The sequence below is a fragment of the Mchenga conophoros genome, linkage group LG9 (genome assembly GCF_057382185.1).
Source record: "Mchenga conophoros isolate Kocher_MC1m ecotype Shallow Benthic linkage group LG9, M_conophoros_male_GT1.1, whole genome shotgun sequence".
Taxonomy (NCBI): domain Eukaryota; kingdom Metazoa; phylum Chordata; class Actinopteri; order Cichliformes; family Cichlidae; genus Mchenga; species Mchenga conophoros.
This window is the reverse complement of record NC_140534.1, coordinates 1,138,908-1,153,536: the sequence shown is the minus strand read 5'-3', so window position 1 is coordinate 1,153,536 and position 14,629 is coordinate 1,138,908. Positions and strand designations below refer to the sequence as shown.

The 14,629-nt window shown below is 41.4% G+C and overlaps 1 protein-coding gene across 4 annotated transcripts in view; it reads right to left on the bottom strand.

Annotated features, from left to right (window-relative positions):
* Positions 1 to 14,629, bottom strand: part of arhgef4 (Rho guanine nucleotide exchange factor (GEF) 4) — a 103,743-nt gene that overhangs the window by 27,128 nt on the left and 61,986 nt on the right. For 3 of the 4 annotated variants that reach the window (XM_085286126.1, XM_085286127.1, XM_085286128.1), the window contains one exon: positions 7,226 to 7,377. In XM_085286126.1, coding sequence (XP_085142252.1) covers positions 7,226 to 7,377 — 152 coding nt within the window. Of the gene's footprint in view, positions 1 to 2,895; positions 3,954 to 7,225; positions 7,378 to 14,629 lie in introns of those variants that run through there. The other variant, XM_085286129.1, reaches the window with a different exon arrangement.

Here is a 14,629-nt window from a genome sequence, read left to right as displayed (position 1 = left end):
AATTGGGCTGGGCTCGCATGAGCCAAGTGAGGAAACACTATAACAGGGAGCCGTCTGCACCGGGAGCCGGTCACAGACCGCAGCCTCCAGGCTGGGCACACAGCAGGAGGGAGGCAAAGGAGCCCCCCAACCAGGCTGAGAGGACCCCAGAGACCCAGCAGCCACGGTCAATAACAGCCCCGGTGCAGAGAGCGCCCTCCGAGGAAACACTGGAGATATGACGCAATACAATATATATAGGGTAAAATGATAAAATAAATAAGAACAGGATACAATATAAATATAAATAGAATAAGAAGATTAAAAAATGAATAAGAATAAAATCAAACAAATATTAGGTAAATCCTAAATTAATAATAAAATAGCAGGATAGAATAAATAAGCATAAAATAAATAAACGCTAAGTAAAAGCTAAATTAAAAAGGTGGGTCTTGAGCCTGTTCTTGAAAACATGTACGTTCTCTGCGGCCCTGAGCTCCTCCGGCAGGCTGTTCCACAGACGAGGACCATACCACTGAAACGCTGCCTCTCCGTGAGTATGTGTCCTGACTTTAGGGACAATCAAAAGGCCAGCACCAGAGGACCTCAGGGTCCGCGAGGGTTCGTATGGTAAAAGCAGATCTGAGAGATAGGAAGGCCCAAGACCATTAAGACATTTAAAAACCAATAAAAGAACTTTAAAATCGATCCTGAAACACACGGGGAGCCAGTGCAGCGATTCTAAAACCGGTGTAATGTGGGCCCGCCCTCTGGTCTTCGTCAGCACACGAGCTGCCGAGTTTTGCAAGAGTTGTAAAGTTGAAATATTCTTCTTAGGAAGACCAGAGAGCAGGGCAGTAATCAATGCGACTGGTAATAAAAGCATGCATCAGCATCTCCGTGTTGGCCCGAGAGAGAATAGGGCGGACTCTGGCTATATTTTTTAGATGATAAAATCCAATTTTAGTTACACGTTTAATATGTGGGATAAAACCAAGCTCAGAGTCAAAAATAACACCCAGGTTTTTCACTTGTAGCGAAGGACATAGTGAAAATGCCTCTAATTTAGACAGGAGTTTCTCTCTCTGAACCTCAGGACCGACAATTAAAACTTCAGTTTTGTCCTGGTTAAGTTGTAAAAAGTTTTCTGCCATCCAAGATCTTATATCCAAGATACAGTTAAAGAGGGCATCCATTTGTCTGGTGTCATCAGGAGACACGGAGATGTACAGCTGCGTGTCATCAGCGTAACTGTGGAAGTTCACTCCATGCCTCCTGATGACACTGCCGAGAGGGAGCATATACAAATTAAAAAGTACAGGGCCTAGAACCGACCCTTGAGGCACACCACATGTCATTTTATGGATCTTAGAGGAGCATGTATCCATACTCACCATAAAAGTTCTGTCAGAGAGGACCCCAAAGCGCTTTACACATGCAGTCATCCACACACTGGTGATGGCAGCTACATTGTAGCCACAGCCACCCTGGGGCGCACTGACAGAGGCGAGGCTGCCGGACACTGGCGCCACCGGGCCCTCTGACCACCACCAGTAGGCAACGGGTGAAGTGTCTTGCCCAAGGACACAACGACCGAGACTGTCCAAGCCGGGGCTCGAACCGGCAACCTTCCGATTACAAGGCGAAGTCCCAACTCTTGAGCCACGATCGCCCCAAATAAAAGAAGGAGAGAAGCTGCAGAGAGGCATTAAAGACTGCAAGTGTGCTGGTTTACTGGTGCTTGAGGAGAGCTATGGCTGTCCTGCTTTGGCCTCACATACTACAGGGCCGGGCCAGTTCTGGGTTTTTCAAGGGTGCCGAGCTGGGTCTGTTCACATCCCTGATTTAAACTGTTTAGCTGATATCTTTCCACTTGGTAAACAGAATGCTGGAAATATAAACTTGGATTTTATTTATTTACCAATAAATACTCTTCTTTTGAACCTGACTCTGTTCAACAATTTCTGTTCTAAAAAGTATAAAAATAAAAACTTCAAATTAAAAGAAAACAATTAAGACATAAGCTACAACTATTAAATTATCTGAGAATGTTAACTGTATCATTTAACCAGCTTTGAAACACTTAGAATAGAACTCACTCAAAGTGCTCACTGAAAATAAGAAGTAAAAAGAGCCACTTAAACCTTCTTATTTCATTTTGTATTACCTTGGTGATCTAATGTCCATCCACTTATTTTCATTTATGATGGTGGAAACCATTAGATTGATTTTGCTTTATAAGACCACATTTTACTTTGATGCAGGAGTCTCCTCCAGGCTTTGAGTAACATTCTCATAGTCATGAATGTAGGGAATTAGCTGTGTGTCTCATCATCAACGTGATTTCTGAGAAGATCATTGGTGAGTATGTTTGGAGTCTGGGGGTGCATTTTAATGTCACCATCTTGGCTCATGAAACCAGTGAAGGAAAGGTCTGAACTGGAATTTGAGGACACTGTGTTACTGTGGCAACCTGTCAATCATAAAGCAGCCATTGATAAATAAATACTTAAGAAGATGTTAAACTCCTTACCAAAACCATGAATTCAACAATGAACGGTGTGACACTTTTCTGCTCAGTCTTACACAGTGATGGCACGAGGCCCTTCTGCAGAATCTACTTTATCAATTCAGCACAATAACAACATAAATGTTGCTCTATTGTTAACACAATATTAACAACGTTAACAACTTTTTTTGCAATAAATAAATAATAATTAAAAACAAAAAAAGAAGAATGACACAAGTTTCCTCCCAGCAAAACAATCTCAAATCCACTGTTGGATTGTACTGGAGGCTGGAGTCACAGAAACTGTCTGCACCACAGATCATTAGTGTAACCATGGTGTTTTTCAGGCTTTGTATATGTCTATTAAACACACATCATCCGTCCCTTTGCCCTCCTGCTGATTGTACCTGTGTTCTGCTGCTGCCATGCTGGAAGCCCATCAGTCCAAACAACACAGCGCTCCTCTGTTCTTCTGTTTGTACTTCACCTGGTCTCCTCCTCCATCTAGGAGTCTTAGTTTGTGTCTATGACAGAGAGTGTTGGTCTGTGTGCGCTCTACTGGAAGGCCAGTAGGAACATGAGAACTACATTGATGATTATCAGCAACATCATGATGATGAACACCACCACCTTCTGGGTCTCTGGGGGTAGGTTGCAGCGCAGCATAGTGTTTAAGAATCCCATCCTCTGCCTGCTCCACCTCCCTGAACCACCGCCACGAGCCATCAGTTCCCTAGCTTCTTCCTCTTCCTCCTCAGCACCACCTCCCCTCCCCCGTCTTCTCTCCCTCAACACCAAGCCTCCACACCACACCGCGTCACCTCGTCCTCCTTCTCGACTATCGATGTCAGTATCCTCTCGGGCTGCTTTCTTCCTCCGCTCAGCTCCAGCGGTGTCCTCCTCTGTTTTTCCTGCCACTTTGCTAATTTGCCAGCGTTGACCCGGCCTGCCTGTGGAGGCTGGGTGCCTACCTGTGTCAGCGTCTGCGTAAAGCTTTGGGAAGATATCTGTGTATTACGTGCTGAGCATGGACCCCCCCTCCTCCTCTTTTACTCCCTTTCTTTTCTTTGAGGAAAAAGCACCTCCCCTCCTCCTCTCTCTGTCTTCTTTGTATCCACCACTTCTGTCTTTTTTCCTTCTGGCTCTTCTCTCTTTTAGTCAGGATATCAGGATGAAAGACAGCCAGTGGGTTGCTGCACCGCTCCGATACGTGATCATGGCTCGTCCTTTTTCCGTCTGTCCGCTTGTTTTCCAGAGCGTTCTTTTCTGTAGCCTACATAAACTCTTTTTTCTACCTCTTAAACCAAATGGCCATTTGGAGCTGGCTTGTTGTATCTGTGCTCATCTTTTCTCTCCATTAAGAGCTCCTTCTAAAATGGTGCTCAGTGCTCTGCCTGAAGCTGTGCTACCTCAACCATCTAACTACTAGGATCAACCTTGTTTCCTTTATTCTCCCCTTCCTTCCCTTCCCTTTTATATTGTGCCCACCCTTGCATAAGCTGGCAGCCAATCAGAATGCGGAGTGTGTCAGCATATCCTAGATACCACAGTAGTTGAGGCAAGCACATTGTAACCCATTGGAGGGCAGCAAAGAGGGGGGCAGGGTATTTGGCAGAGAGGGACGGAGGAGGGGGTACAGTGAAGACTGATCTGGAGAGAACTGATGCGTGTGTGTGTGCACATGTACGGGGCATCGTATCTATTTCTGCAGGATTCAACGTAATAGCAAAGCAACAACAGTTATAAAGGACCTGTATGAAATGTGATCAGAAGAATGTCAATAAGATAACAACAACATTTCTTTCACAATGATTCAGTGTTTGTAGTACTGGGCACCAGTGGCACCCTTACTGAAACCCAAATCTTTTACTACATAGTTGCTTTCACAAGGTGGGACCAGAGCTTCCACTCAATAATCCATATCTCCTCCACACATCTCAGTTTTTCACACTCTCCTCTACTAATCCCATCTATCAGGCATAAGAGCTGCGACCTATTATAATTATGTGACCCGTGGGAGGTAGCCATTTCAACAGGATGGAGCTGTAGGCATACAGTCAGTTCACAAGGGGTTAATGTTCATACAAAATAAGATTAAACATGTAACGGTAGCACCTAAAAACAATTAAAAGCTTTACTTTATTAAATACGTTTAAAACTATAAAATTGTATGATTGTACGTGGGAGACAGGATAAGCAATGTGGGGAACCTGTGAAAAATAATCAACGTTTGACACATGTTAAAAGAGATGGCAACTCACACTGAACACTAACTGGGCAAAACAATATAAAAAGGAAAATCTTCAGTGCCGTCTCCACTCAAGCTCACCACAGTGCATGCAAAAGCAGCCAGAAAAAAACACAGTTTCCACGCAGCGCCTTCACTGTCTGCAACGATATAAACAAGTAATCCACTCTAAAATACAATCAATCCCTGCATTGGTGCCTACTGATACAGTGAAATAAAACAAACACACAGAACACCGACAGCCGCAGCCGTCACAATAATCTTCAGCTCTTCGCTGTTGAGTTACACCAGTCTAAACACATTAAAATAAACACTGGTGCATCAGGACCTCGGCCCTGCAGCCAGAAATCCACCCAGGCAAAGCAGCAGCTTGGCACTCTGTAAATGAAAACAGGACATCACTTACACTGAACAGTCGACCGCAGCAGGAATATCCCTCCCGCCTGGCTTCATATGTATTGTTCAGTTACCTGTTCACAAGTTCGAGTCTGGAATGCAATAAAATAAAATGCTATATACAATAGAATAAAATAGAATAGAATAGAATAGAATAGAATAGAATAGAATAGAATAGAATAATATATACAATAGAATAAAATAGAAATACAAATGCTATATACAACTGAGTAAGAAAATACAAAAGTACAACTTCGTCAGAAGAAGAATTGCACATATAGCAGTGTTATTGCACGTGTGAGGGTTTGATCAGCTGCAAAAGTCTTTGTATGCTGACATTGTTATCTTTTTACAAAAAAAAACAGCTAAACATGAGAGGTTTTTGGACAAAGTTTGTGTTTTCCATTGTTTAAGCAGTGGTTCCAACCAAAGGAGGTATGTTGTATCAACAGAAAAGGCTAACTTGGTTATCATTTTGCAGAAAAAAGGAGACTTCTAAAAATAAAAACATAAGAGGTTTTTGGACAAAGTTTGTGTTCTCCATTCTTTAAGCACCAGTTCGAGCACCGGCACCGTTTCAAAAGTACTAGTGTCGCACTGGCATTGGATAAAACCTAAACGATACCCAACCCTACTCTGAAAAGGTTTACAAAGGTATTCCTAAGGCTCTGGGACTTCAGAGAACCACAGTGATTATCCACAAATGGAGAAAACTTGGAACAGTGGTGAACCACACAAGTGGCTGGCCTATCAAGTGCATATCAAAGACTCATCCAGGAGGCTACAAAAGAACAACATCACTGTAGACCTGTCAGTGCTCGTCTTTCAACAATAAGAAACAGACTGGACAAAAATGGCATCCATATATGACTTCCAAGGAAAAATAAACACTCCTCACCAAAAAGAACATGAAGACTCCGCTCACTTTTGCCAGAAAACACCTTGATGGTCCCCAAAAAAATATCCTGTCGACTGACGAGACTAAAGTTTGAACTGTTTTGGAGGGTTTGTGTCCCGTCACATCTGGCAAAAAACTAACATAGTATTTCATAAAAAGAACGTCATACCAGTTTCTTTGGGGTAGCTCACCGCATCGTTTAAGTATTAAGAAACTTCAAGCGAGTGCAAAGCAAGGAGGTTTTTCATTGCCTAATTTCCAATGGTATTATTGGGTGATGAACGTGAAACAACTTAGAGCTTGGTTATCTACTGCACCAGTTAAACCCATCTGGTCCCATATAGAGACGGAAGTTAATGGCGGTATTTCTCCTTGGAGGGAGCTGTTTGATACCAGTCATAAAACTATCCATCCTATAATTGCAAATGCGAAGACATTGTGGTGTAAATTACATAGGGCAGGTCGCTGGGACTTTATTAAATCACCTTCGGCAACCTTATGGGGGAATAAAAGAATTTTAATTGGAGGGACATCGGTTGACTGGCTACAGTGGCGTAAGGTAGGCATCCTTAATGTGTCCGATTTATTTGACTGTGGGACCAAATGTTTTTTAAGCTTTGATAAAATTGTGGAGTTATATAAGTTGAAGCGTAATCAATTCTGGAGATATGTCCAAATACATAGTTCATTATCGAAGTGGCTGGGAACCCCCTTGAGTTGTCCTGTGGGCAGCCCTGTGGAAGTCCTGCTCTCAAGATCACCCTTGGGTAAAGGTGAAAAACTTTATTTGTGGATGTGTATGCACAACTCAAAATCAGGACTCATGTAAGCTTTTATGTCAAATATCTTTTTACATCTGTTTTCCCTCCAAGTTGGTTGAGTTCATAACTTTTATGGACCCTAACATTCAATAAATGAAAAGAAACGTAAGTGTTTTCTTTTTCCTAACACTCTCTGACTTGGCAGGCGATCCCCCTGCTGACATGACTCTTACTACTCCAGGGTCAGGTTTATGTCAAACTGTAGTCCTCTGCCGAGGATGAACTCTTTTTGTTTTTAGTTTGGTATCAACCCCACCCTACATTTGGTCAAGGACATCTATCTTTCACACAGATCAATTGAGAGTAGATATATAATTCTTCTGACCTTGGTGGTCACAAGATGGTGCTAGAGATTACAGTTCCATGTTGCTTACCTCATTGATGGCAAGTTGCTCTCCTCCGCCTCCTCCTGGGTGTCCATAACGATGTCCAGATCCTCGAAATTCATCATAGAGGAGGTCCTCTTCACTGCTCAGGTCATCCCCAAATGCTGACTTTTCAAATGTGCCATCAGGAGCGACTGCAGCTGAGTCAGGAAAAGAAAGAAAAGGAAACAGATATCTTCACATGTGTTTGTAATTTGATTACATTAGATTTATAATCAAGTATATCTTTGTATTTTTATGCCAGTTTTCTAAACACTAAAATACAAAATAATGCACAGATGACAGGCAGACATTTTATAGGTTAAGCAGCCCAGTGTAATGTTATGTGAGAGTCAAGTATTTTAGCACCTCCTAGTGGTTTGCATGGAAACTGCGGTCAGGTGAATGTGCTGTGGCTTTACTCGCATTCCTTCCTGTTGGAGTTTAGGGTCACATGAGCAGGGTAATACAGGAACCATTTTAGTATTAGGAATTGCACAATGAGGTGTACCATTAGTCTCTCTGTTTAATCCTTCAACATCCACCTGTGAGAAGGACAAGCTGTGTCCTTTCACAGATTCTGGAAAAGAAGAATGTCCACCAGTGAAGACAGTAAACAATCCTTTACTTTGCTTCCATGTCTGAGTCATCATTCAACGCTTTCATTGCCTACTGCATATGTTTAGCTGTCTGTCAATTCGTGTAGAGCCACGCACGCACGAGACAGAATACTCAGTAAGTCCAACACACGCCGGCTGCCGGCTGCACAATCAGCTGGCAGAGTTGTTCACAAGATGCAATCAGGGATATTTCATCCGCTAATCATTCTCTCTTTTGCCAAACAGTTCACAACGTAACAGGTTAATACATCACAGCACAAACATACCTGCATTACTTACTGAAATGCAGTCGGCAACCCTGACAACCTCACACTCTTCTTCACTTACATTTGGGCTTCACCTCTATTCCTCACTTAATATGAAGGAAACCAGTCAGTCAAAATCAGGTCTCCAAAAAGTCTGCCGTCTCTTTCTCAGAGTTCCTTTTTTCAAAACTTGATTCCTTAACATAAAACATCACTGTTGCATCCTGGGGCAGCAAACATGATCCCCTCAAACCGATTTTTCATTTTACTGTCCTTATGTTCCACTGAGTTACTGCTTCTGTTAAAAACTAATGTAAATCTACTTACTGCTCCCAACCAGCCCGCTGACTGAATGTTCTGCACTGGCACAGCACGGCACTAAGATGTTCCAAAAACTTAAATCCACACAGCGTTACATCTGTGTCAGGACTCTGATGTACATAAGCCTGTAAAGTGTTTCATGTCCACTTCAAGAACAGCAGTTTAATAACAGCAAAAGTCTCTTTTTCATTCTCTATCACTGGAAACTAAAGAATTTGGGATTTTAAACATTCATGCACAGATTTGATTGCTTTTGTAATTTTTTGTGATAGTTTGAATAATTGAAAAAGGGTTAAACTAGATAAACTAAATAAAGTAAATAAAGTAAATAAAGTACCACATCAGCTTTAAAAATAAAATCAAAACACGTCTGATCCATATCTGCAGTGCTGCGGGAAGGTATTTAGCCCCCTTCCTGATGTCTTAATTATATCTGGGGTTTAAATAAATATCAAGTGTTAACATCACGTGACTTTTTTAAACTGCCTTTTGTTCATCTAAATCTTCAGAGTATTATTAAAGAAAGTGAAATGAAACGAGTGAGTATATACCTGCTGATACTCACGCACTGTGGCCTCACTACTGTACTGGGAGTATAATACTTCATCGGTCCAGTTAGTCATGTTTAACCACGGCCTGCTATAACGATTGGTGGTCATTCTGGTCTGTGACATCAGCACTACATGAGAACCACTGACCACGACACAGCATTTAGCTCTTATTTAAACCAGCTTTCTTTCTCATCATCCTACCTCCCATCCATCCTTTGAAGTGTCTGAACTCACATTTGTGAACACCTAGCTGACGGGCTAAAAATACTTATGCTGTCACACCTCATCATAGGCGTCACCCTTGGTTGCCTTGCCAACAGCTCTGTCTCCTTGGTGACAAGTCACTGTGGAGACAGAGAGATGTCCATAAAGAAAGATCCTCTCCCCTCCTCTACCCCACCCCACCCCCCACCCGTCCAAACACACACACACACACACACACACACACACACACACTCCTCATTCAAAGTCATTACAGAATTTAGTTATTAAAATGAATTCGATTTTCTTTGGTACCTTTGTTCCTCACTGACACTGACACACACTTATCTATGGTACAAGGCAAAGCACACCAAGCTACTCCTCTATTAGGATTACACCAGCATCATACACATTATGTAACGCTATATAATGCAACACCACTATCACTGCCAGCATCAAGAAGAGACGTTGCAGGTGTTGCTCTGATGGGGGCAGTGTAGGACACCCTGACTGGTGATGCAGTAGAGAGATAAGAGAGCTCCAGGTATTAGCTGGTCTTTGTTTATGTGCACAGAGCTCCTGCAGTCTGAGTAACAGAAGCATGGAGGGAGAGAAAGGAGGGATAAAATATCCATTTGCAATGCTAAGTAAACTGGTAGGAAAGGCTTTTTTAAAGTCATACACTCACCATCCATCCATCCATTCTCTGCCACTTATCCATATAAGGATACCTCTGATGCCTCTACTGTACATAACAGTAGATGCAGGATGCTAGCAGGCAGTGCATAGAATGCTATAACCAGGTTGCTGGCATAATATACAGGAACATTTGTGCAGAGCATGGCCTGGAAGTCACAAGCTCAGATACGTCCTGGGGTATGAATGACCGAGCTAAGATCCTGTGGGATGGCTAACAAACCAGACATAGTAGTGGTGGACAAGGAGAGGAAGATGGCCGTAGTGAAAATCTGGAAAATAATTGTTTATTCTGGATTAAAAAGCAGATCATATATGAAACAGATCATTTATAAAGTGTAAATAAGTGATTAAGAAAGCATTTTCATGTACCTTTATATATACATATATATATATATAGAGAGAGAGAGAGAGAGAGGAGATCTGGGAAAGTGTATGTCAGGAATAACTGCTGGAACTGTTTCTTGGTGAGTTTAGCTGAGCTAGCGTGACTAGCTAGCCTTATAGTGAAAAAGGTAGAGTACTGAACTGCTGTACCAAAAATAGTGTGGCCGTATTTTGGGAATTCCTATTTTATTTTCATTATGGCCATTAAATATTTTATGGTCATTGATTTAAAGATTCCAAGCAAATGATTGTCTGATCACCTCTTTACCCCAAAGATTATCATTGAATGAGAAGAAGAAAGAGATCAGAGTGCTTCTTTCACTTCAGCAGACCTGGATTGAAACGATCTCTCTTACTATCTGTACTATTTAGTAGTAAAAGTGTTCATTGGAGGTCATCTTGTCTGTTTCAGCTCACCGACCGGCTCTTCAGGCGGTCCACAGTCCAGACCACCATCTTCTTCACCAATGTGTCATCTCACCACCTAAACCAGTCTTAGCTGGATCTAGCCCCCCTGCTGGTCTGCGCTGGCTCAGCCACCACCTCTCCATAGATGCTCGAGTCAGCTGACCCAGTATTGTTTCATTTCTTTTCCTCTGTAAATAAACCTTTTAGCTCGGGATGTGCATGTCTCAGTGATCTGCTACTTGTACTGGAGCCTTTCCAGTTGACCTTTGTCACCTACCTGTGCACTGACCCCTGACCTACCCCATTGTTCCCTCCTCACCCACTTTATCACCATTTTAAAACTGCTATAGCATCAAGACTTTCTTACACTTTAAACTGTTTGGATCCAAACTGTGCTTCCAGCTCTCAGCATTACAACACACAAAGTCGAGCAATGTCATATTACCACTATGCATTAAAAATGTATAGTGGTAATATTATGCAATATTGATTTGTTTGTGATACTTAATGAGCTCATTGTTGCTGTGGATACCATCACTCTCTCCCACACAGCTTAAAAACTGTGGACTCAGCGGTAAAAGCTAAAAACTTGCATTATGTTTAAGCAGTTTGGTTTTTAAAAAGTTTGTAATATTTATTGAAAGGTGCTCTATAAATAACATTTCAGTTACTTTTACTGAATAATAAGAAGACAGATTACTCTACCCCAAATATAGATCAAAATGAGGAACAGATGGCTTGTGTGCAATAAATGGGTATATACAGAAAACCAGAGGTCAGCCAGAGGTCAGCCAGAGGTCAGCCAGAGGTCAGCCAGCTGACTGTTAGCTAACAGAGCCCCCCCTCCTTTTTTATCTAGTTTCCACTATAAACACGTTCATTTCTTTTGTTCCAAACCTCATCATCCATTGAAATATAAAAACTAAAAGTTATGTTTTGAAAATGTAAAATAAATGATAAAACTTTCAGTTTGACCTTTCAGACGTTTCCCACTGCACCCTGCACCAAAACTATTTCCAGTCAACAGTTCATCATTCAATCCAACAATCTACGATATATTTAAAGTGTCTTAGAGCAGCGTTAGCTTGATGGATGTGCATGGGTGTGTAACTTATCAGCTGTGTGGGCTGAGTCTTGTGGGAGCTGGAGTGTTGTCCTTGGAATTTTGGTACAGGGTTGAATTCCTTTTTAAGTTTAAGGTTTTCCTATTTGGTTGTTAGTTTTTGTTGCTTCTGTTGAAAGCATCACATGCTCTCAGAGTTACACCAGGATAAAAAAAGACTGATGTTTGGATTTCAGAGTTTTCATGAACTCTTTGGTTTATTTGGGGCAGTCAGAGAAACTGTTCTAATCAAACAGACATGTCTGGCTTGTCAGATTATTCCATGACGTAGAAATGACTTCTGCATATTCTGAAGTTACACTCTGTTAGAAATTATGCTGTCATGAAGTTTGCAATGTCCAGTTTTAGTAACATACTCTGCTTGTGTGTTATTTTACATGGTTAAGAGGTGACACCATGCAGATGAAGTATGGCAGCTGAACAAGAAGCACGAAAATGAGAAAAGCTAAAGTTTGGGAAAACACAAAGATAATTATTTTTATTACAACTTTCTGTCAGTGATTCCTAGAATACAGTTTACATTTGTTAAAATACAAGTAAACTGTAGTAAAACTAATGTTAACATGTGTATCATATTTAACAAATTGTGTTATTAAAGTGTTTTTCTATTTGTTGTTTGTCAGGGTTCAGATGGTTCCTGCGTGGTTTATTCCCTACATTCACAATGAGGGGTCATATGATGATGATGATGGTGATGCTTTGACTGAACAATAACAAGAAACAATAAAGAAAATATATAAAACATGTATCTGTTTGTATCATTAAGACCAGGTTGAACACTATTGACTGTTTGTTCTCACCTACCTGTCATAACTATGTAAGTAACTAAATGCTGCATGTTGGACCCTTACTGTTGTTGCATTTGGAGTGTCTCTTTCACAGTGTTGGGACTAACGCGTTATTAAGTAACACGTTACAGTAACTACGTTATTATTGTGGTAACGAGCACGGTAACTAGTTATTATGCCAAAATCAGGAACGCGTTAGTCGTTACTGGGATTTAGATAGGCTCGCTATTCGTTACTTCGTGTGTTGCGTTCGACTTACCTCGGAAATTGGAACACGGACCTGGAGATAATGTCACACTCGAGTAAACGGCGTTCTGGTTAGCCTCGTCCCTAGTAACTAGTTACTTTGAAAGTAACGAGTAACTTGAAGTAACTGAGTTACTTTTGATAGAAGTAACTAGTAATGTAACTAAGTTACTATTTTAAAGTAACTTACCCAACACTGCTGTTTCACAATGCAAAACTCTTGAACCAGAGCATTAAAAATGATATGCTAAGCAGCAGACTTCTTGAGCAGGGATCACTTTGATATCACTTTGATTGGTAATTTATTTGGAACTCATACATGGCGAGGATCACCTGTAATGTTATGCACAGTGCCAACGTTTCGTGGTTCTCTCCTACAGCAGTGTTTACTGACCTTATTAATCACTTGAATTGTTTGGAACAAAATGCCATATATTTGTGACAGAATCTGTGAGATGACTGCTTTCAGCGCCCGGCAGCATGTCCATGTGAACGGGGGCTCCGTCTCGTTTTTACATCTTTTTGCAGAATCTTTTACTTTCTCTTTAATTGTTTGCTGTTTTAGCTGGTGGTTAGCTTGATGGTTGTTGAAATAGTGTCTAAGTATATGTTTTTAACCTGTTAAATAGTCATGATGCTGATATTTACAGATAATTACAGCTGCAATAATAAATAATTAAGCTATGTAATACTGTAATAATAACGTAATAAGCAATTCACTGATTAATTGTACAGACACTAGTGGATATTACAGGCTTTGGTGTCCTCGGTAACCTCCACATCTGTGCATGGAAATATGCAAGTTTGTAACGACATCCCCCTCAGCTACCTTCAATAATCATGTGACCTACATTGTAGCTGCAGTCAGCCCTCTCTGTGGCCTTACAGCCTGAAACGAGGCCATAGGGAGGCATGACAGCCTTTTAAGGGAAGTAGAAAATAATCCATCATTACTATTACAAAATCTCAAACCTAAAATAACTGTAAACATTAGATCTGAAACTGGTGCTGGCTGATAAAATGACCACAATATTTTCTTTATCACAACATATCATCTACCTCCATCACAGCCTATACAAAATGTTGGGTATAGGGTCAGTAACAGCCAGTAACAGTGGAACTGTGGCCTGTATCAAAACTACTTTTCTCACCAACGCCTCATCCCTTCAGTGGATGATCTGAGACTATGGACAGCATGTGTAAAATTGTCAGGAACACCTGTATCCTCAGTACAGAGACTTGGCTCTAGTCTTCTATTCTGGCAAATGGTAAAATGACTGGTTTTTGTTAAGCGTTACTCTACCTCTGCAAATAGGTTAGAAGGCTACACAGTATAATGTCATGACAAAACTAGTGACTCTGGTGAGAGTAGGCGGGACTGTCTGTGCGTCTGGCAATAAAAACTGGTGTACTAACTCAGTGACTACAATGAACTACTACTCCTGGGACTTAGACTGTTAAATGTGGGCCTGTTTACTTTCTTAGGGAGTTTAATGTGGTCCTAATAACTACTGTGCAAATACAGTTCGATTGTAATGCTAACTCTGCTCTTGGTCATTTGCATAGCACCATGAGCTTACAGCAGAGAAGGTTCCTTAGCAGAGACTTTAACCATGTAAATTTAAAAAAATAGCTGTCCCTTTTAATACAGAGCAGCAGGATCGAGGATCGCACCCCTCCTGGACACCTGTCAGGTCAGCCAACAACAATTGTGGGGGCTCGTCCGGGATTAGAGCCTCCTACTGATGGTAGCTAATCACCAAGCAATAAACTAAGATTAATGTCCTGGACCAACGTGCTACGCCTGCTCCATCTGGGATACCAGAA